The sequence below is a fragment of the Equus quagga genome, chromosome 18 (assembly GCF_021613505.1).
Source record: "Equus quagga isolate Etosha38 chromosome 18, UCLA_HA_Equagga_1.0, whole genome shotgun sequence".
Lineage (NCBI taxonomy): Eukaryota > Metazoa > Chordata > Mammalia > Perissodactyla > Equidae > Equus > Equus quagga.
In genome coordinates, this window is record NC_060284.1 from 50,155,413 (window position 1) to 50,179,353 (window position 23,941).

The 23,941-nt window shown below is 43.2% G+C and overlaps 1 protein-coding gene across 6 annotated transcripts in view; it reads left to right on the top strand.

Annotated features, from left to right (window-relative positions):
- Positions 1-23,941, top strand: part of PDE4DIP (phosphodiesterase 4D interacting protein) — a 137,189-nt gene that overhangs the window by 110,739 nt on the left and 2,509 nt on the right. For 4 of the 6 annotated variants that reach the window (XM_046645178.1, XM_046645179.1, XM_046645174.1 and 1 more), the window contains 10 exons: positions 1,605-1,856; positions 3,101-3,232; positions 3,899-4,018; positions 12,231-12,420; positions 13,029-13,153; positions 16,152-16,385; positions 20,696-20,812; positions 21,361-21,587; positions 22,426-22,569; positions 23,665-23,803. In XM_046645178.1, the coding sequence (XP_046501134.1) occupies positions 1,605-1,856; positions 3,101-3,232; positions 3,899-4,018; positions 12,231-12,420; positions 13,029-13,153; positions 16,152-16,385; positions 20,696-20,812; positions 21,361-21,587; positions 22,426-22,569; positions 23,665-23,803 (1,680 nt within the window). The remainder of the gene's footprint in view (positions 1-1,604; positions 1,857-3,100; positions 3,233-3,898; positions 4,019-12,230; positions 12,421-13,028; positions 13,154-16,151; positions 16,386-20,695; positions 20,813-21,360; positions 21,588-22,425; positions 22,570-23,664; positions 23,804-23,941) is intronic. The other 2 variants (XM_046645175.1, XM_046645177.1) reach the window with 2 other exon arrangements.

The window sequence follows — 23,941 nt, forward strand, 5'->3', positions numbered from 1 at the left end:
TAGGGCATGTGCTTTGTACTGTGTGACCAGGGGAGACTGGAGCATGAGATTACTGACCACTGCTACTCATAGACTTGGACCCTCCTGTCATGTTGGTTAAAAAGTAAGCTGGCTGTCCACAACCTCTGATTTCCCGTTTTGCTTTGTGTTTGGGGGGGGGTTGAAATGGGTGTGAAAGAGGTAGGAAATCACACCTTTATGAAACCTCAACTAACGTTTAGATGCCTACATTTTTCAGCCCTGTCTATAACTCCCAGTGATCCTAATGAATATCTAGTGTTTTGCAAATTGGGGAAGGAGAGACTTACGACAATACTTCTCAAAATTTTCTGCTTATTAGAATCTATTGGGATGATTTTAAAACATGTAGTGCCCAAGCTGTACTCCATATCAATTAAGACAAAATCTCTGAGATCTAAGCATCAGTATATTTTTTATTACTTTGTCCCATATGTAATTATTACATTCCAGTATGTAGCCAAATTTGAGAACCAGTTATCAATGGGGATAAAAATTGGCAGTGCCAATTGCATTGACCCCTCAGGGGCCTTTGGCTTGGTTGGAAGAAACAATGACCTCATTCCTATTTGCTTAGGTGGAGCTACCTGTTTACTCTGCTGCTCATGTTGATAACCCCTGGAAGAAAGCACTCTTCTGAATATGAATATCCTAAACTATGGCTCTGTCTATCTCTCTCTCTCTCCCCAAAGCTGGGCTTCTTTTTACATAGAAACAGACATTATGGGGCTCAATGGAAGGCCCATGATTTCGTAGGATCTATGAAAGCATCAGCCTATGGAATGAAAAGTCCTACCTCCATCCACGGAAGAGTGTTCCATGAGTCTTTAGACAGAAGTGATGACATTTTGCAATTCCTTGATCATGTTGGGTGAGATCTAAATCACTACTGGCCTTACATAGAATTTCCCCAGCCTCAGCAGAGAGTTCTTCAGTCAGAGGAATTGGGGCCACCATGTCTAGCTGGATTTCATGCCCCCTTTCTCCTCTACAACCCCAAAAGAGAAATGGAAAAACTGGCTGATTAGCTTCTGGGGAAGGTAAATACTGATAGAAAAACAAATATTCCTGTTCACAGGAATGCTCAGTGCTACATGCCATCATACTCTTGACCTCTGACTTTGGAGGTGAGTTCTACTTCTGGAACTTCCCTGAACTCTATCATGAGGAATTACAGTAGGAGCCAGGAGTGGGGCCACTGGACTTTTCCATTGTGTATACTGGTGACTTTCAGATACTTATTCATCCCTTACCTCTTAGTGTCTCCTGCTAGCAAATACATGGGGCGAAAGTTAGAGCCTCTAGGTTGTGAGTCTTCAACTAATTGGTGTTTGCAGTGGACTGGGATCTCGGACATCCCACATGTCCCCTTTAGTGTCTGTTCTTAGCAATCACACACTTCCTTGACTCACAGCTCGTCTGCCTGTGGCAGTGGTAGGAGAGACTCAGGTCTTCCTATTTCTGGTCATAATTAGGGAGCTTCTGAAGGGAGGGCCCTTAGGCAGAGCTTCACAGTTTTCAAAGCACTTCCTTGCTGATCCTTCTCTCTGACACTCTGCTTCTGACTCATGTTTCTCTCTGCCCAGGTGTCAGCACCGTCCATCCTCCTTCCCCAGCTACATTGCCCAGCAAGCATTTAGAGGCCAGTTCTTCCCACTACTTCAACTCTGCTCAGCCCCACTCTCCTCTGAGGGCCACCATCGAACTGGGCAGAATCCTGGAACCCGGGTACCTGGGCAGCACTGGCCAGCAGGATGTGATGAGGCCTCAGAAAGGGAGCATGTCTGGGGACCTATCCTCAGGCTCCTCCATGTACCAGCTTAACTCCAAACCCACAGGTAAAGCACAGAGCCGAGCGAGTCAGCCTGTGAAGTGAAATCCCATTTAGAGTCTACCCCTTTCCTACCTGGGCAGGGCCTTTCATTCCTCCTCTCATCCCAGGCTCACAGAGTTGGGATAAAATGACAGGGCTGTATCTGTACTTAGTCCTTTCTAAAGCATCCCTTCATCCTCCCTGCCCAGGGCCTCGGAGTTCTGCAGGGCCCTGGGAATGTCCAGGACCCACCTCTGTGCTCTCACATTCATCCTGCATCCTGACCCCTTGCAGCCCACTCCTAGAGCCTTCCAGAATGCCAGTCACCAACATTCACAGGACATTCTTCCATCAGTCAGGAGTTGTTAAAGGAAGAGAGGGTGTTTCTAAACAGCTCCCCACCCCATAAATATATCCTGTGTACCAAGCCCAGTTCAAACTGTTCCTGTAGCTCCTAGCTTTCCCAGTCAGGGCCAAGAGACATCTTACCAGTTGAGGAGGTGGAGCTATACAGGTGCATGCTGGGATGCAGCTCAGTTCCAACAGTAAGACCATTGTGATTTTTAGAAAAAGACTGCACCCAAAGCAAAATGGTGCAGTTGATGTTGTCTGTCATAAGCACCCCTCCCCATTCTCTTTTATGCACCTTTTTTCTTCCCATGGGAGTGTTTTTTCTTCCTCTCTAGTCAGCCTTCAGTCCCTTGATCAGTGCAGTCTCTCCTCTCTTCCTTCCATATTAAAAGTGAGTTGCGGGAGATATTCAGTAGCAGTCGTTAACCACAGAGGACGAGCTTATGTTCATGTCCTTTTACCTGAGGCCTTCTCTTTAAGGGTGGAGAAGGGCTTTGCCCCTTGTTAAAGAATGTTCAGTCAAGTGTCTATAAGAGGAAAGGTGTTGGGGCAGAGGGAGGCCTTTCCTCTCACATGCAAAGTCACACTTGGGAAGTGGCCATACCTCTCAAGATGCTGGTCTGATGTCCATATCCTTCAGTTATTTTTTTTAAACCACATGGAACTCCCTTACACTTACACTTACCCTGTATGGGAGGAGACCAGGGGCTTGCTTAGCTGTCCTGGATTTGAAAGCCAATTACTCTTTAAACAAAGTTGCCTGTGTTCCTGGGTGCCCATGTGAGAGGAGCAGTTGGCAGAAGGGTGGTTATGTTTAGGAATCTTACTGAGAGGCCACTGTCCCAGCCCCACCCACAATGTGGGACCCACTAGTGATCCATCTCCCACCTCTCTCCTGTCCTGGTGGGATGGCTGCAGGGGCCGACCTGCTAGAAGAGCATCTTGGTGAAATCCGGAACCTGCGCCAGCGCCTGGAGGAATCCATCTGCATTAACGACCGCCTGCGGGAGCAGCTGGAACACCGTCTCAGCTCCACTGCCCGCGGTAGTGGTAGGAGAGGCCTAGGCCTTCTTGTTTCTGGTCACAATCAAGGAGCTTCTGAAGGGAGGGCCCTTCAGCAGAGTTCCACGTTTTTCCAAGTACTTTGGGGGGCTTTACTCCCCCTGCTCCTTATACACAGTCCAGCAAGGCCGGTGGGGCAGGTATATTGTCCTCACTCAGTAGAGTATCTGAGCTCAGAGAGTAACTGCCTCATGGCAGAACTAACAAAGTCTGGTCCCCAGAGTTGTCTGGCTTCTCATCTCATCCTTGATCTGCTCATGTAGTACCTGCTGACTTACCTGTGCCCTTGTCATATGATTGTATCTGCAGGGGCCTCCCCCAGCCACTTCACCAAGTGGCCTTTCTCCCCACACTCTCCTCCCAGGCTGCTGTCACTTGGAAGCCAAGTGACAAATACCCTTGTCCTGACCACCCCACAGCAGCGGCTTTTGGGGGAAAGAGCCTTGTGAACAAGTGTAGCCAGGGCATAGAGCCCTCTGAGAGGAGGCACACGAAAACCAGGCATTTGGCCCTTCAGGCTTTAGGCCGAGGCCTCAAGCACCCCAGAGGTTTCTACTGGGTTTGGACAGTATCTTTGGGAGATACAGAGTGGGCAACTTTGAAAGCATCTGTTACCCAAATGTGTAACTTACCTGCTTGCACTTTCTGGAACAGGATCCACCTCTAATTTCTACAGTCCAGGCCTGGAGTCCACCCCTCAGCTCTACAATGAGAACAGAGTCCTTAGGGAGGAAAACCGGAGCCTTCAGGCTCAGCTGAGTCACGTTTCCAGAGGTCAGTGGTCAAAAACCACAAACTGTGGTCACTCCCGGGTCCCTTTCTTCCCTGACCACACCAGTCACCAACTGGAGAAGCAGAGAGAAAAGGTGGAGATAGGGCTACCCAGATCTACAACCCCAAGTTCCCATAGCTCTTCTCAGTCTAGAAAGGGCTACTTCCTGAGAGGTCCCCACCATGGATCTCAGACCCCTAGGCTCTGGGGGTGAATAGGTCTAGGGAGTCCAAACTTCTAGGCAAAGCTGCCTGCAGATAGTCAGAGTCGTTAGCTATCAGACTGGGTACCAGTGAGGTGTCGTCCTACCTCCTTTCAGTTCTAGCTGATTTGGACCCAGGAAAGGAAGGAATGTGAGTGCCTGTATTCCCTGCCAAGTTTCTCCAGACTTTACTGTAATTCTGTGTGTCACTCCAAGTATTGCTCAGCCATCCTCATGTCTCTTACCACGTCACCTCCCTCGTACACTCAGGCTCCTCTCTGGTCAGTCATCACGACTCTGTATCTGAAGCTGCCAGCAAAGTGTCCTCCAGAGCTCTCCCAACCCTATTCATTGGACATCCAGGAGTGGGCATCACTCCTGTGTGGCCTGGGAGACGGCTGACCTTAGTGTCAATTGACTTGATCAAATCAATGTATTATTAGTAACAAATTATTTTTTATAAATATTTATTAAATATCCATAAAAGACTAAGAATAGTGTCCAAAAGGATTAAGCCCAGAATGCTTGTGGAAAAGGAAAAAGATATCAAGAGATGTTTCTAAATTGGCCAGTTCAGAGCAAGAAGATGTGAGAGGGAAGGTCACTGCTTGGGGAAAACAACAAAAGTTTTAGATAAGAAAGAAGGCAGGACTACTAAACTACCAGCGCATGCCTAGCAAGACTAGAACACATCTCACTGGTGAGGATAGAAAGATTTAAATGAGCACTTAATACTTACTGTTTTCTGCCACAATCTGCCAGGCCCAGAGGAATTCCACCCCAGATGACTGACAACACCTACAGCCTTATCCCTGTCAATAGTCTTTGAGACATCATGAAGATCAGAGAGATGCTGCAAGCCCAGAAAAGAACAGATTCTCCATTTTCAAAATGATGAAAATGATATATTCTAAAAACTCTAGACAAAAAATCTTGATGTTGATTTTTGCAAAATTCAAGAATGGACTATGGCACCGAGGGTTTGTGAGCACTAGAAAATAGTAAGTGTTAAGTGACGTCAGCAGTATGGCAGAGTGAGTTCCCTTTGTTTCTCCCCTGTAAGTTACAACTAAATGGACATCTATTAACCAACAGAGGACTCCCTACACAACACAACAGGATTACTGGAATATCCATGCTGCTATATGTCTGAAGGTGGGTGGACTGGACCCCCCAGGAAGCAGTGGAACTAAGGGAGCAGACCCCTCCCCATCCCTGGCATCAGTGATCCACATCATGGACCCTCACAAAGCTGCTGGTACAATTGTAAATGGGGGCAGCCTAGCCCACACACAAATGCTTTTTGAATGGTAGCCTGGCCCGCAGGTGTATCCACCTACTGTGGCAGCCCTGCCTGCATAAAAACTCCCTACTCAGTGACACCTGTGAACCCAACTCCCCTGACAGTGGTGCAACCAGCACCTCAAGACAACCCAGGAACAGCAGCACAGGTGGTGCACAGGACAGCAGCATCTGAGCCCACAGAGACCCAGTGGAGGATCATGAGACCCAGGTGACCAGAACCGAAGTAATCAAAGCTGTACCCAAATAAGAAAAGGTAATTACTCCCACAAAGGTGCTTGCAGAGGATCAATTCGTCAGACACCATGAGGAACTATAGTGACACTGCAGAACATAAGGAAAATGACAACTTTCCAGAAACCAAACCTGAAGTCACAGAAGATTACAGTCTAAATGACAGAGAATTCAAAATAGCTGTCATAAAGGAACTCAACGAGTTATAAGAAAACACAGAAAAACAGTTCAGTGACCTCAGGAGCAAAATTAATGAACAGAAGGGATACTTCACCAGAGACATTGAAGCCCTTAAAAAAAAAACATACAGAAATTCTGGATATGAAGAACACTATTACCGAGATTTTTTTAAAAAAATGTACAAAGCTTAAAAAATAGAGCAGATCTTATGGAGGAGAAAAATTAGTGACCTGAAAGATAGAAATGCTTCAGGTGGAAGAGGAGAGAGAACTAAGATTTAAAAACAATGAAGAAATTCTTCAAGAAATAGCCACCTCAATTAGGAAAAGTAATATAAGGATGATAGGTATCCCAATGGGATAAGAGAGGGAGAAAGGAGCAGAGATTTTGTTCAAAGAAATAATAGCTGAGAACCTCCCAAACCTGGGGAAAGAACTAGACATACAAGTACATGAAGCCAATAGAATTCCTAACTACATCAATGCAAAAAGACCTTCACCAAGGCATATAATGTTAAAACCATCAAAAGTCAATCACAGGGCTGGCCCCGTGGCACAGCGGTTAAGTTTGCATGCTCTGCTTTGGTGGCTCAGGGTTCGCTGGTTCAGATCCCAGGTGTGGACCTACATACTGCTTATCAAGCCATGCTGTGGCAGGCGTCCCACATATAAAGTAGAGGAAGATGAGCACAGATGTTAGCTCAGGGCAAATTTTCCTCAGCAAAAATAAATAAAATGTTCTTAAAATAAAAAGAAATGATCTAAAAAAAGTCAATCACAAAGAAAAAATATTAAGGACAGCAAGGCAGAAGACAACAGCTGACAAAAAAAACCCCTATCAGGCTCTCAGCAGATATCTCAACAGAAACTTTACAGGCTAGGAGAGAAGGGAAGGATATATTCAAAATACAGAAAGACAAAAATTATCAGCCAAGAATACTCTATCTGGTGAAATTATCCTTTAGATATGACAGAGACATAAAAGCTTTCCCAGATAAACAAAAGCTGAGGGAGTTCATCACCACTGCTTTACATGAAATGATGAAGGGAGCCCTCCCATCTGAAATAAAAGGCAAAGGTTTACACAGTTTTGCATAAGGAGGTAAATAGACAGACAAAATTAGAAAATTGCACCTCTTTATGAGAATAGGTTAGCAAACAATTACAAAATAAAAGATAAAAGGAAAGAAAACATCAAAAATAATTATAAAAACTTCAATTTAGTCACAAACTCACAACACAAAAAAGAATAATTTGTGACAACAATAATGCAGATGGGGAAGAGGAATGAGATGGAACCTGCTTGGGCTAGTAGAGATAAGAGGCTATCAGAAAATGGACTATCTCATATATGAGATCATTTTTACAAACCTCAGGGCAGCTACTAAGCAAAAAATCAGAGCAGAATCACAAATCTTAAGAGAAAACTCAGAAAACCATCACAGAAAACCACCAAACTGAAATGACAGTCAGAAATACAAGGGAAAAGAAACAATAGAAACGTAGAACAACTGGAAAACAAGAGATAATATGGCAGTATTAAGCCCTCATACATCAATAATCACTCTGAATGCAAAAGGATTGAATTCACCAATCAAAAGACACAGAGTAGCTTGGTGGATTAAAAAACAAGACCTAACAGGATTGGCCTGGTGGCATAGTGGTTAAGTTCGCATGCTCTGTTTTGGCAGCCTCAGGTTTGCCGGTTCGGATCCAAGGGGCAGACCTGTGCACTGCTTATCAAGTCATGCTTTGGTAGGCATCCCACATATAAAGTAGAGGAAGATGGGCACAGATGTTAGCTCAGGGCCAATCTTCCTCAGCAAAAAGAGGAGGATTGGCAGTAAATGTTAGCTCAGGGCTAATCTTCCTCAAAAAACAAACAAACAAAACAAACCAAGACCCAACAATATGCTGCCTCCGGGAAACACGTCTCAGCTCTAAACACAAACATAGGCTCAGAGTGAAGGGATGGGTGATGATACTCCAAGCAAATGGCAAGCAAAACAAAGCAGGTGTAGTAGTACTTAGATAAAACAGACTTCAAGATAAGAAAGATAATGAGACACAAAGAGGGGCAGTATATAATGATAAAGGGACATTCCAGCAGGAGGACATAACACTTATGAATATATATACACTAACACAGGAACATCAAAGTATATAAAACTGTTAACAGATCTAAAGGGAGAAATTGACGGCAACACTATAATAGTAGAGAACCTCAACACCCCACTTACATCAATGGATAGATCATCCAGACAGAAAGTCAACAGGGAAACAGTAGCCTTAGAGGAAACACTAGATCAGATGGACAGCAGAATACACATTCTTCTCAAGTGCACATGGAACATTCTCAAAGATAAATCATATGTTGGGAAACAAGGCAAGCTTTGATAAATTCAAGAAGATTGAAATCACCTCAAGCATCTTTTCTCACCACAATGCCATGAAACTAGAAATCAGTGACAAGAAAAATGCTGAGAATGTCACAAATATGTGGAAACTAAACAACATGCTATTGAATAACTATTGGATCAATGAAGAAATCAAAGGAGAAATAAAAAAATACCTGGAGACAAATGAAAATGAAAACAGAACATACCAATTCTTATGGGTTGCAGCAAAAACCATACTAAGAGGGAAACTTATAGCAGTACAGGTTCACCTCAACAAACAAGAAAAATCTCAAATACGTAATCTTAGACTACACCTAAAAGAACTAGAAAAAGAAGAATAAACAAAGCCCAAAGTCAGCAGAAGTAGGGAAATAATAAAAATCACAGCAGAAGTAAATGCAATAGAGACTTAAAAAACAATAGAAAGAATCAATGAAACTAAGAGCTGGTTCTTTGAAAAGAGAAATAAAGTTGACAAACCTTTGGCCAGACTCACTAAAAAAAGAGAGAAGACTCAAATAAATTCAGAAATGAAAGAGGAGAAATTACAACAGATATCACAGAAATAGAAAGAATTGTAAGAGAACTATGAAAAGCTATATGCCAACAAATTGGATAACCTGGAAGAAAAGAATAAATTCTTAGAATCATACAACCTCCCAAAACTGAATCAAGAAGAAATAGAGAATCTGAATAGACTGATCACAAGTAAAGAGACTGAAACAGTAATGAAAGACCTTCCCCAAAATTAAAGTCTAGGACCAGAAGGCTTCTCTGGTGAATTCTATCAAACATTCAAAGAAGATTTAATACTTATCCTTCTCAAACTATCCCAAAAAATTGAAGAAGACAAGATGCTTCCTAACTCTTTCTGTGAGGCCAACATTACTCTGATACCAAAACTGGAGAAGGAGAGCACAAAAAAGGAAAATTACAGGTCAGTATCTCTGATGAGCATAGATGCAAAAATCCACAACAAACTATCAGCAAATCAAATACAGCCATACGTTAAAAGGATCATATACCATGATCCAAGGATGCAGGGATGATTCAACATCCACAAATCAATCAATATGATACACCACATTAACAAAATGAGGAATGAAAATCCCATGATCATCTTAATAGATGCAGAGAAAGCATTTGACAAGACCCAACACCCATTTGTGATAAAAACTTTCAATGAAATGGGTATTGAAGGAAAGAACCTCAACACAATAAAGGCCATATGTAACAAACCCACAGCCAACATCATGCTTAACAGTGACAAACTGAAAGCCATTCCTCTGAGAACAGGAAGAAGACAAGGGTGTCCACCCTTGCCAGTATTCCACATAGTACTGGAAGTTTTAGCCATAGCAGTTAGGCAATAATAAGAAATAAAAGGGATCTAAATTGGAAAGGAAAAAGTTAAACTCTCACTGTTCATGGATGACATGATTCTATATGTAGAAAACCCAAAAGAATCCACCAGAAAGCTATTAGAAATAATCAACAACTGCAGTGAAGTTGCAGGGTACAAAATCAGCATAGCAGAAAGAGAAGTCAAGAATACAATCCCATTTATAGTTGCAAGCAAAAGAATAAAATATCTAGGAATAAATTTAACCAAGGAGGTTAAAGACCTATACAATGAAAACTATAAGACATTCTTGAAAGAAATAGAAGCAAACATAAATAAATGGAAAGATATTTCATGCTTATGGATGGAAAGAATAAACATAGTGAAAATGTCCATATTACCTAAAGCAATCTACAGATTCAGGTGCAATCCCAGTCAGAATCCCAATGACATTCTTCATGGAAATAGAAGAAGGAATCCTAAAAGTTATATGGAACAACAAATGACTCAATAGCCAAAGCATTCCTGAGAAAAAAGAACAAAGCTGGAGGTATCGCAATCCCTGACATTAAAATATACTACAAAGCCTTAGTAATCGAAGCTTTAGTAATCAAAACAGCACGATAGTGGCAGAATAACAGACACATAGATCAATGGTGCAGAATTGAAAGCCCCAAAATAAAACCACACGTCTATGGATAGCTATTCTTCAACAAAGGAGTCAAGAACATACATTGGAAAAAAGAAAGTGTCTTCAATAAATTGTGTTGGGAAAACTGGACAGCCACATGGAAAGGAATGAAAGTAGACAGTTATCTTATACCATACACAAAAATTAACGCAAAATGGGTTAAAGACTTGAATGTAAGACCTGAAACCATAAATCTTTTTGAAGAAAATATAGGTAGTACATGCTTTGACATTGGTCTTAGCAGTATCTTTTTGAATACCAGGTCTACTCAGGCAAGGGAAACAAAAGAAAAAATAAATAAATGGGACTACATCAGACTAAAAATCTTCTGCAAGGCGAAGGAAACAATCAACAAAATGAAAAGACAGTCCACCAACTGGGAGAATATATTTGCAAATCATATATCCAACAGGGGGTTAATTTCCCAAATAAGTAAATAATTCATACAACAAAAAAACAACCAACCCATTCCAAAAATGAGCAGAGGTGGGGCTGGCCCAGTCACATAGTGGTTAAGTTCACATGTTCCACTTCGGTGGCCAGGGGCTCATGGGTTTGGATCACGGGTGTGGACCTACACACCACTCCTCAAACTATGCTGTTGCAACATCCATCCCACATACAAAATAGAGGAAGATTGACACCGGTGTTAGCTTAGGGCCAGTCTTCTGCAAGCAAAAAAAGAGAAAGATTGGCAACAGATGTTAGCTCAGGGCCCATCTTCCTCACCAAAAAAAATAAAAAAGGGCAGAGGATATGAATAGACATTTTTCCAAAGAAGATATGCAGATGGCCAACAGGCACATGAAAAGATGTTCAGCATCACTAATTCTCAGGGAAATGCAAATCAAAACTACAATGAGATATCACTTACACCTGTCAGAATGGCTATAATTAACAAGAAAAATAATAACAAATGTTGGAGAGGATGTGGAGAAAAGGGAACCCTCATACACTGCTGGTAGGAATGCAAACTGGTGCAGCCACTATGGAAAACAGTATGGAGATTCTCAAAAAATTAAAAATAGAAATACTATATGATCCAGCTGTCCCACTACTGGATATTTTTCTGAGGAAAATGAAATCAACAATTCGAAGAGATTTATGCATCCATATGTTCATCACAGCATTTTTCACGATAGCCAAGATGTAGAAGCAACCCAACCGCCTAGAAAGAAGATGTGGGGTATATATACAATGGACTACTACTCAGCCATAAAAAGGACAAAATTGCGCCATTGACGACAGCATGGATGGACCTTGAGGGTATCATGTTAAGTGAAATAAGCCAGACAGAGAAAGACAAGCACTGTATGATTTCACTCATATGTGGAAGATAAACACATGGACAAAGAGAACAGATTAGTGGTTACTAGAGGAGAAGGGGGTGGGGGCAGGGCAAAAGGGGTAAAGGGGCAGATATGTATAGTGACAAATAAAAACTAGACCTTTGGTGGTGAACACGATGCAGTCCATACAGAAACTGATATATAATAAGGTACACCTGAAATTACACAATGTCATAAGCCAATATGACCTCAGTAAAATAATTAAATAAATTAAGAAGAAAAAAGACATCACACCCACACACAAGAAAATAGTAAGTGGTAGAAACCAAAATTTCTCTAAAAGTAAGGTTGGTCTTACTAAATCAGAATATCAAAGGCATTGCAAAGATGGAAGTACCCCATTCCCCAGGGTGTGGGGATGTAGGGGGCCCATGTTCTCTTCGCCTCCTCTGGCAGGTCGCAGCATATACTGGCCTCCCTTTCACCTTGGTTCTATTTGTCAGCACGCATGTGCTTGCGCTTATCTTGCTGACGTTCATCCTCACACTATAAACACTCCTGTGTTCTGCTCACCAGAGCACTCCCAGGAAACGGAACGCCTGAGGGAGGCCCTGCTGACCTCTCGAACCCGGCTTCAAGAGCTGGAAATGCAGCTGGAGCACCAAAAGGTGGAAAGGCAGCAGCTTTTGGAAGACTTGAAGGAGAAGCAGCAGGAGATCTTGCATTTCCGAGAGGAGCGACTCTCTCTCCAGGAGAAAGATTCCAGGTTAGAGGAAGCCCATTGATGAGGAAGGTAGCCCCATTTTCAGATTTAGAAAAAGGGATATTGGCAATATAGTTAATTGCCCATTTTTGAAACCTCAGTTTCCCCTCTGCTTTCTTGATTTATGGTTTGAGCAGAAGGAAGGGCTTCTCTGGGAACGTGCTTTTTTATTCCAAAGTTGAGAGAGTAAAACCCTGTTATAGAACACTTCAGCATATCAGATACTGGAGGAAGAACGTTCTTCTGCTTTCAGTGAGATTGAGGACACTGGTCTCACCATCGCATAGGCAGCATTGACACCAGCTGTGTTGCTGCTTCCCAGCATAGGTCCTATAACTGCTTGTCCACAGGAAAAGAATACTGTAGGACCAGTAAGAACACCGGGCTGGTGTCTGCTCCGAGCTACAGTAGCTAATGGCACAACTCCGAGCAAAGTTCCTCTCCCTCTCTGAGCCTGTTTCCACATCTGTGAGATAAAAGTGATGGTCTCATGACTCCTGGTTGACATCTAGGGCTAAAAGTCTATACTGCAAAGGTTGGCTCACAGCTTATTGCCTTGGTGAGGCTGAGTGGCCCCACAGCTCAGCAGACCCTTGCCTCTCCCCTGGCAGGCTGCAACAGAAGCTGGCCCTCCTGCAGCAACAGTGTGAAGAGAAACAGCAGCTCTTCCAGTCCCTCCAGTCAGAGCTACAGATCTACGAGGCACTTTGTGGCAATTCCAAGAAGGGGCTGAAAGGTATGTGTTCCCCTCTACTCCCCCACCCCATGAGCTTCCTGCGCTTGCTTAGGATCCTGGTGAGGTCATTACCTTGGGAGTTGGAGAGGTCTGGAAAGCTTCAGAGTTCAGTCTCAGAAAAACCCTCATCCAGGCCTGGGGCTCCCACAAGAAGAGAGGGGAGCTCTCACACACAAAGCCCAGGGGTTGGTGACATGAGCAAGATCCAGACTAGGCATCCTTAAAAATAGCCCACAGGAGTCAAACTTTACCCGCTTAGATGGCCAGAGGCAACTTAATCAAAGTCCGGAGAATGCAATGATTTTCTTAAATACAAAGAACTGTCCTGATGGTATCATCCTTTGAAAAGGTCTGGAATATTGTGACTAATAACACTGGCCACCCATGCAGTCAGTGTAGCAGGCAACCTCCTCCACCCTGACCCTTTCCCCAGTGAGAAAATTAAAAGATACAAAAGTTTTACGACAATACCACTAATAAGATTTGAATTTCAAGCCTGGATTTAAATTTTAAACTCTTTTATTGAGCACTTTTGCCACCTGCTGAAATAATAATCTAGTATCTTGAGAATCTTGTTATATTTCCCCATTCTTCTTCAAATGGGGGAGGGTATTCTAAACACAAAGTTAATGAATCCAAGCAGGCTAGAACAGAGAGCTGATGTCAAAATAATGAAATTGAGCAAAGATGAAAAAAGAAATCCTGAGCTTGATTAAAAATATCAGAGGTAGAAGTACAAGATGGGGAGGCCTGGCTCTTCTTGCTAGGCATTCATGGGCTTGAGGATGGGGGTGTTAGGAAGAAACACATTTACACAAGGAAGTTGCAGGCCAAGGTTGCTGGAAAAGCCAACTCAGCCTGTGACCACATTAGTATAAGTGTAGTATCCATATGGTGAGACCGTGTCAGAAATTTTCTTGGGTTGTGGGGCAGGCACCATCTTGTAAAAGGGACGCTGACAAACGAGGAGGCATAATGAAGACGGGGAGCAAAATGCTGAGGTACCAGAAATCTCAAACTGATTGAAGAAACTAAAAGTGTCTAGGCTTTGAAAAGATCATGAGGAGATGAGAACTGGCTTTAAATATTTGAAGAACTGTTAGATGAAGAAGAGCTGATGTGTTTTGTGTCCCTGGAGAGGGCTGAACAAGGGCCAATGGGTGAAGGGGGTGGGATTTGGATCTACATAATTAATGCTTCCTTACCACGAGAGCCTTCTAGTGACGGAATGGCTGGTTTGTGGAGGAGTAAGCTCCCCATCCCGCTCTATTTGAATAGAAAGGGATGATTTGTCAAGGATCCCATAGAAGCAGTTCTTGCTTTGGATGAGATGTTGACTCCCTAAGCCTTTCAATTCTAAGTTTTCTTGATTATATGTTTAAAAATTCCTCAAGCAACATGATTGATTATATTAAGAATTTTCACTGTTCAACCAAATTTGAATTTTCACAAAACCTGATTGAATTTTCTAATTTGCTGATAAGAAGGTGAACCAGAACTTGAAGAAATGTCAGCTGCACAGCAGGCTGAGAGCATAGCTCATGTACAAAGTCAGGGGAGTACTGGCTTGGGAAGAAGGCCAACCTGCCTACAGGAGAACTTTGTATCAGGGGTGTGAGAAGTCACTTTAGTTGGAAGGAGAGTTGACAGTGTACAGAAGGCCTACAAGGTAGCATGAAAGTTTACATTCTGGGCAGTAGGCAGTGGAAAATGAGTAGGTTTTTTCCAAGCAAAATAGGTTGCATGACAGAAACAATTTTGAGATGGTAAGACTGTAGGACACACTGGAGCTGGACGTTAGAATCAGGGAAACCTACTGAATGGGTGTGGTGATCTTCTGGCATTAAGTGATGAGAGTCTAACATAAGGTGCTATTGGCAAGATAAAGGGGAATGGATAGAGGAAAAACATTTTTTTAAGAAAAATAAGTAAAACTTTGTGAGAATTTGGATTTAGGGAAAGAAAGAGAGGGAGGAGCATCATGGAAATTTGGGGTTAGCATCTAGAAACCACTTCATCCTGAACTACCTCCCCTTTCTGATGTTCTCCCTTTTTATAGGTCTTTTAGGCTTTATTTCAAAGCTACTGCCACTAAAGCCCCATAATCCCTTATCCTTAATTCAATAACCCAGTAAGAGCTCTGAATTGACATCTGTTTTATATACTTATTTGATAACAAAACGTAATTGAACTGACAAAAGGGTATTCATAGTCTTCATTTATCCCACTCAGTGAGAGTATTCACATAGCTCATTGCAGAAATATGAATGTGTTTGATTAGGGGCTGTGGCCCAGATGCAACTGGGTGCATGTATTATATGGAATATGTGTCCTATTGCCTTGCTAAAAACCAAAACGAATTCTACCTTTTGAAATACATTTGGCTTCAAAGTTTTCAGATAAGCAGTCTGGTCTTGTAGACTATTTCCTAGATCTCTTCATCCCCAGTACATGGGAATAGACTATGTGAGGTGAGTGAGGTAAAAAACGTGGAGAAGGTGAAAACTTCAATTAGTTATGATCTCTGGTGTGTGGTGCCCAGCTCCCATTCTTACATGCCACCAAAAGGCCTGATGCCTTCCTCCTCCTCTCCGCTGCTTCCTGATTGTGGAGGTCATCAAATCTTCTCCCTCAGCCCTTGCCCTTCTCTAGTTCAATGCTGACCTCCTGTCTTGGGAGACCCTGCTCTCCAGCTTGTAGGACTGAGGTTAACATGGAGATGAAACAATAGGCTTGACCTCATCTGCTGATCAGATGCCCTCTAGATGCACATGGGCCATTTGAGCCTCAGGAAAATTCCAGACTGGAGTGTGTGCCATCTCAGTGTGTGCCTGGCCCCACACAGCGAAAGTGACATCTCCATCACAGATGTATTGCCTGGGACCCTGAGGTTACAATGGGGTCCTTGGCAGAAAGGAATGTCACAGAAGAGTATTCTGACAAGTGCTTGGATACTTGGATCAGTGCCACCAGGCCCCTCCTCTCTCTGTTCTTTCAGGTTACATCTGGGATGCCTGTCACCAAGTCCCTTTGAGCAGTGACTTGAGCCACCTGGTGGCAGACATCCGAGCTTTGAGAGGGCAGCTGGAGCAGAGCATCCAGGTGAACAATTGTCTGCGACTGCAGCTGCAGCAGCAGTTGGATGGTGGTGCTGGCAAAGCCAGCCTCAGCCCCTTGTCTCTTAACTTTCCAGCCAACACTGACCCTGGAAACAAGCAGCCACTCTTCCAAGGTAGGAAGGAGAGGGGAATCAGGAACCCCTCAGCTGGTAGGGAGGTCAGCAGAGAGGGGCAGTTTTACCTCTCCCATGGTCCTTAGGGTCAGGTGACGTCGGAGGTGCCTCAATACAGTGCCTTGAGGAAGAGCATGGGATTCAGGGTCAGCCCTGGCTCCACATTCTGAGTTTGTGATTTACAGGTAGTTTGCGTTGAGCAAGGTGATTATACTCCTCAGTTATTTAAGCCTAATCTTCAAGATGAGAAGAATAATAATATATACCTTTGTATGGTTATTTGAAGCATTAAATGAAATAATTTACAAGTGCAATAAGAATTGCTCAACAGTTAACGCCTGTGCGTGTTAATAACTATTTCTCATATTTGTGGAGTGCTTTAAAATTTACCATGTTTTCAAGTAATTTTTCAAATAATTCATCTGAGCCAGGGCAGGTTTTACTGTCTCTGTATTTCACATGAGAAGACCTAGGCACTGAGATGTCACTGACACGCTAGGGTTACAGGAGCTAAGAAACCAAACCAGGACTCGACCCAGATGTTTGGATTTCCAGTCTGTGTTCCTTCCACCTCACCATGCTCTGTCTCAGTGTTGCTGGCCTCCCCAGCCTGGCTTCCCATTCCCTAATTTGTGGGAACTCAGCTGTATGGCAAAACATTCCCGTCCCTAAGGAAATCCTGGTCATGGGAGAGAAGTAGATGGTGCCATGTTTATTTCAGGTGGCAGTCATCCTCTTCTTCTGCCCCCACTCCCTTGCCTGCCTCTCCAGATAGAAATGTTTAACCAGTTCTTGCCCTCTCTTCTCAATTCCCTTCGTCAATCTCACTTCCCCTAGTTTTAATATGAATATTATTACTGCCCCTACATCCCAGTATCCTGACACATTCTTTCTACTTCCTCTTCTTTCTTTCCTTTGGATACACCATTTAATTCACCATCTCCACTCACCTCCACGGCCATAGCCTCAATTTCGTTCTAACTAGGAACCGCTTCTGCTCAGGATTATCTAGAGCTGAGCTTTTAGACTTTCAGCCTATGATTCCTGGGACATGTTAATTCTTATTTTTTTTCCTGCTTCTGCTGGATTTTCATTTATCAGACAATGATCTCATCTGTCAAATGAAGGTGATACTCCTGAGATCATGTTGTTGCGGCCATTAAATCAGAAAGTGTATGTGGACTGCCAAGCATAGTGCCTGGCAGGTAGAAACTGCCGGGCCTATGTGAGGTGGATGCTTCGCTTGCTGGGGCTGCCATGATGGTTGCAGTGTTCAGTGTGTCTCTTTCTCTCCCCCAACCAGGCTTTCCCCTCTCACTGCCTCCCCATAACACCAGCCAGGACGCAGCCCCACTGGCTCAGTCACTGCTCCTCCTCCTCACCCACCAGAGGCCTGAGCTGGAAAGTGGGCTCTAAGCCACATTTGGCTGAGCAGGATCCCTTCTGTCTTCTTTATGCTCTTTTCCAGTTCCTGCACTGTACAATTGTTGCCCGGTCTCCAACAGGGCATCTCTAATCCACTGAGGCCTTTGTCTTCTATTCTTCTCACACTGCTACATTTTTTCTAGGACAGTCTCATCAGAATAGTGATTAGAATGTTGAGTTTAGTTGCCCATAAATCCATTCATTCTTTGATTCAATATTTTTAACATATACACTACTTCATATATTTATGCATATTTACATTTAGTTACAAGGCATTGTTTTAGACACCACATACAAAATTATATTCAAAACTGGGGTTAGAAAAATATATGTGATGATTTTTCAAACTAGAAGTTGCTTTCTCATGGGACACTTCAATCAAAGGAACATCTCCTTTTTTATTTTTTAATTTTTTTATTGAGTTCCTAATAGTTTACATCATTATGAATTTCAGTCATACATTATTTCTTGTCTGTCCCCATATAGGTGCTCCCCTTTCCCCTGGTAACCACTGAACTGTTCTCTTTGTCTGTGTGTTTGTTTATAGTCCACATATGGGTGAAATCATATGGTGTTTGTCTTTCTCAGTCTGGCTTATTTTGCTTAACATAATACCCTCCAGGTCCATCCCTGTTGTTGCAAATGGGATGATTTTGTCTTTTTTATGGCTGAGTAGTATTCCATTGTGTGTGTGTGTATATATATATATATATATATATATATATATATACCACATCTTCTTTATCCAATCATTGGTCAGTGGGCACTTGGATTGCTTCCATGTCTAGGCTATTGTGAATAGTGCTGCAGTGAACATAGGGGTACATAGGTCACTTTGGATTGTTGATTTCAAGTTGTTTGGATAGATACCCAGTAGTGGGATAGCTGGGTCATATAGTATTTCTATTTTTAGTTTTTTGAGAAATCTCTACACTGTTTTCCATAGTGGCTGCGCCAGTTTGCATTCCCACCAGCAGTGTATGAGGGTTCCCTTTTCTCCACACCCTCTCCAACATATCTTATTTTCAGTCTTAGTGATTATAGCCATTTTAACAGGTATAAGGTGGTATCTTAGTGTGGTTTTGATTTGCATTTCCCTGATGATTAATGAGGTTGAACATCTTTTCATGTGCTTATTGGCCATCTGTGTATCTTTGGAAAAATGTCCGTTCATGGCTTCTGCCCATTTTTTGATTGGGCTGTTTGTTTTTTTGTTGTTCAGTTGTGTGAGTTCTTTATATATTAGGGAGAATAACCCCTTGTCAGATATATGATTTGCAAATATTTTCTCCCAATTGGTGGGTTGTCTTTTTGTTTTTATCCTAGTTTCTTTTGCCTTGTAGAAGCTCTTTAGTCTGGTGAAGTCCCACCTGTTTATTTCTTTTGTTTCCCTTGTCTGAGAAGACATGTATTTGAAAAGGTCACTTTAAGTTTGATGTCAAAGATTGTACTACCTATATTTTCTTCCAGAAGTTTTATGGTTTCAGGACTTATCTTCAAGTCTTTGATCCATTTTGAGTTTATTTTTGTGTATGGCATGAGATAATGGTCTACTTTCATTCTTTTGCAAGAGGTTGTCCAGATTTCCCAATATCGTTTATTGAAGAGACTATCTTTTCTCCATTGTATGTTCTTGGCATCTTTGCTGAAGATGAGCTATCCGTAGATGGGTGGTTTTATTTCTGGGTTTTCAGTTCTATTCCATTGATCGATCTGTGTGCTTATTTTTGTGCCAGTACCATGCTGTTTTGATTATTATGGCTTTGTAGTACATTTTGAAGTCAGGGATTGTGATGCCTCCAGCTTTGTTCTTTTTTCTCCGGATTGCTTTAGCAATTTGGGGTTTTTGGTTGCTCCATATGAATTTTAGGATTCTTTGTTCTATTTCCATGAAGAATTTCTTTGGGATTCTGATTGGGATTGTGTTGAATCTATAGATTGCTTTGGGTAGTATGGACATTTTAACTATGTTTATTCTTCCAATCCGTGTGCATGAAATATCTTTCCATTTCTTTATGTCATCATCTATTTCTTTCAATAATGTCTTATAGTTTTCATTGTATAAGTCCTTCACTTCCTTGGTTAAATTTATTCCAAGATATTTTATTCTTTTTGTTGCGATTGTAAATGGAATTGTATTCCTGAGTTCTCTTTCTGTAAGTCTGTTATTAGAGTATAGAAATACAACTGATTTTTGTAAGTTGATTTTGTATCCTGCAACTTTACTGTAGTTGTTGATTATTTATAATAGTTTTCTGATGGATTCTTTAGGCTTTTCTATATAAAAGATCATGTCGTCTGCATACAGCGAGAGTTTCACTTCTTCACTCTCTATTTGGATTCCTTTTATTCCCTTTTCTTGCCTAATTGCTCCGGCTGAAACCTCCAGTACTATGTTGAATAAGAGTGGTGATAGTGGGCACCCTTGTCTTGTTCCTGTTCTCAGAGGGATGGCGTTCAGTTTTTCCCCATTGAGTATGATGTTGGCTGTGGGTTTGTCATATATGGCCTTTATTATGTTGAGCTAATTTCCTTCTATCCCCATTTCGTTAAGAGTTTTTATCATAAATGCTGTTAGATCTTGTCAAATGCTTTCTCTGTGTCTATTGAGATGATCATGTGGTTTTTATTCCTCACTTTGTTAATGTGGTGTATCACTTTGATTGATTTGTGGATGTTGAACCATCCCAGTGTAAAGGAACATCTTCTTGTTCCAAACTAACTGAGTGGCTTGCTACTGCTTTTGACTGTGGTGTATGAGTGGTGATTATCTAAGAGGTGAGTCATGCTGCCTTAGTCTCCAGAGGTGAAGACTGGGCTGTCCATGTGCTCGTATGCAGTGTGTTCCGGGGTTCCTGAAAATTGTGGTTGTCTTTACTCCCTAGATTCAGTTGCCTCCCCTCCAGTTCAGGATGTTGGCATGAATTCTCCAGCTCTGGTCTTCCCCAGCTCTTCTTCTGTGGCTCCTGGCTCAGAGACTACCATCTTTAGTAGGACAAATGGTAAATATGGCAACTTAAGGGTTCAGGGACTGATGATGGAAAATTATTAATGTAAGTAACCTTTGGCTCTCTTTACACACATTATCTGAATTTACAGATTTTTCTCTGCATGTCCCCAGGCCTTCACCCTACTCATGGCACCTTCTGTGGCTGCCTTTCTTGTCATTGTGTCAATGGTTTTCCCATCACTCTGTTGTTGCTTCATTGCACTGTAATCTTTCCTTTCTTCAAAGTGCTCCCTGTATTCCACTTAATTTCCTTGTCTGTGTTTTTTCAAGCTGGAAATTTTAAATTTTTTATTAATAATATTTGTCCTTCATTTGTCAATAAAGATAAAATTTACTCCTGCCAGTTTTATCACTATGAGATGATGTAGGAAAGCTTATAAAAATATAGAACCAGAATATCTATGGACTTCACACCCTGTTTGTACTTTCCACGACTGCCTTTCTTGTCCCTAGTCTCTTTCCCTAATTGATGTCCTTTGGATTGACGTGAACTGAGGATATGATTATAAATAACAGTGTTGTTGCGGTTTTATCTTTCAGAGCTGAGTTTGGATGCTTCTCCAGTAATAAAGAACTCTCCCAAGCTGGAGGGTGATGCTGCTGATGGCTCCTTTGCCAATAAGCATGGCCGCCATGTCATTGGCCACATTGATGACTATAGTGCCCTAAGACAGCAGATTGGGGAGGGCAAACTGCTGGTCAAAAAGATAGCATCTCTTGTGAGATCAGCCTGTACCTTCCCTGGACTTGAAGCTCAGGGCGCAGAGGTAATCCACATTGCAGCTCTTAAGTGCACTTTTTCCTCATGCCCTTTCTTCTTCTGATTTTAGCTTCTTCTCCCACTGTTTGTTTCATGCTCTATATCTCCCAACAGCTGAGGATACATCTTCCCTTTATACCCAGCCAGGCCTTTCTTCTCCATTTCCTCTTTGCACAGTAAACTCTGCTCTGTTCCAGATGTAGCTGACTCGGTCTTTCCCCTCAGAATAACAAAATCCTGTGCAGCATGTGGCCCTCATCAGTAGAACGTTTGTTAGGTGTTGACACACACTAGAGAGGAAGACATACATCGGAGTCAATACGTACAACAGGGGGTTCCAGGAACAGTGTTAAAAGTCATCCTCTGGGTGTGAGGGCAGGAATGTAGAGCTGGCCATTATCCCAGGCCAGGAGAGTAACAGGTCCCTAGAGGACCCACTAGGGTGATGTGTCGGTTCTGTGAGGTTGTGGAGGAGGACATATCAGGTAAAGGGAGTGACACCTTAGTCCCTGGAGTTATAAATGGTTGAGCCCAGTTGAAGCCTACTGTGTGGCTTAGGGAAGGGCAGGGGGTACCAGTGCAAATATTAGGGACCTGAGACTCAGAGTTTGGAGCAGGACCAGAAGCTTAAAGAGAGAGGGAGGCTGGGATCAAGTAAATTCTTGTAAATGGGAGATTACTGCTGAGGTTGGAGATGCTGGGCTTCCCGGTTAGAAAAGGGTGTCACCGGTCCAAGCTGGCCCCTATCCCTGCCTCACTCACAGAGGAAGCTTAAGCCCTGAACTTGAAAAAAAAGTGATCTCTCAGCCCCAGTGATGTCCATGGCTCCTTCCCCCCTTTCCCAGGTGCTTGGCAGCGAGGGCATACACGAGCTTCGGAGCAGCACCAGTGCCCTGCACCACATGCTGGAGGAGTCAACCTCCCTCCTCACCATGTTCTGGCGGGCGGCCTTGCCAAGCTCCCGGGGCCCTGCACTGTCTGGCCAAGCGGTAAGAGGCCAGCATCCTGTACTGGTTCTGCCCCCCAAAATCATTCTGCCCCCTGAGTCCCGCAGATCCTGAAGCTCAGGAGCCCAGTGGTGAGTTGGGACAGACAGACGGGACTGTAAGGATGTGTCCCAGGAGGGAGACCTTTCATTCCTGGTGGCTGCTTTCAGTGCAGCTCTGACTCCATCCCTGCTGCTCCCAGCTGTGACCCTGGGATAAGAAATCAAAGAGGCAAAGGAAAGAATGTGGAGAAGGCAGAGCCATAAGAACCCTGGTAACCCATACATGTTCAGTTTCTTTAACTTTATGAAGTCTGGTTGAGCTGAAGTTCAGGGACATGTTAAGGCATCAGCACTTCTTCCTGCCGCCACCTCCCCAGGTCCATGTAGTCATGCATGATCCCAGAATGTCACCAGGAGACTACCAGTGTCTTTCAGCCACCCAGTGAAATCACAATATATCACTTAAATCTGCATCTCTGGGTCAGGCCTGGGGAGAGTCAGCCACCCCCATGTGCTCTCAGACCTCAGGGCGGCTCTCTGGTTGGCGGAACCTTTGACAGGCATGTTTCAGAATCCTCTCCCTAGGGATTCTAATGCCACATTAATATCACTGACACCTAGAAGGACCCAACCATGCCAACTCCAAGGGAGGGGTGTTTGCCATCTTGAGGTTGGAAGAAATATTGACAAAACTGCCAACCATCTTAGGCCAGTCCTGTGTCCCCAGGCATAATGTTCCTAACCATCAAGGCTTACTTGTGATGTCTGAGTGGTATAACTGATGTCAGTACCAAATCTGAGCTCTCGTTCACAGACGGGAGTTTGAGTCCTGGCCTGGAGTCAGCTTCTCTTCTGCAACAGGAGTATAGGCCTGTGCTAACCTGCATGGGGGGCTCCCAGGTTCTCAGTGTTCCCACCTAGTGGCCTCATCCTAAGCTGTCATCAGCTGGAGGGTCTTAGAGGCTTTAATGGGGGGAATCCAGTCCAGAAATAGTTAAGAAGATTCTAGGATCCTACTTTGGATTATAGAGAGCCACAAAGCAGGGGTGCTTTAGGCCTTCTGACCATTGACATAGAACCTGTTCCTCTTCCCCAGGGAGAGTCCATGAAAAGGGAACTTCTGGAACTGAGAACCAAACTATCCAAACAGGAGAATCTCCTTCAGAGCACAGCTGAGCGTCTGAGGACTGCCAACCAGCAGAAGGAGAGCATGGAGCAGTTCATCTTCAGCCAGTGTGGGTGCCCCCAAGATAGGGAATGGGAGAGGACATGGGGCGGCTTTCCAGACTCCCCATGTGCTGTGAATGGACAGTGACCAGAGAGGCTAGGGGAGGAGGGGATTGGTGTGGTGTCCCCAATCCTGCTGTGCCATG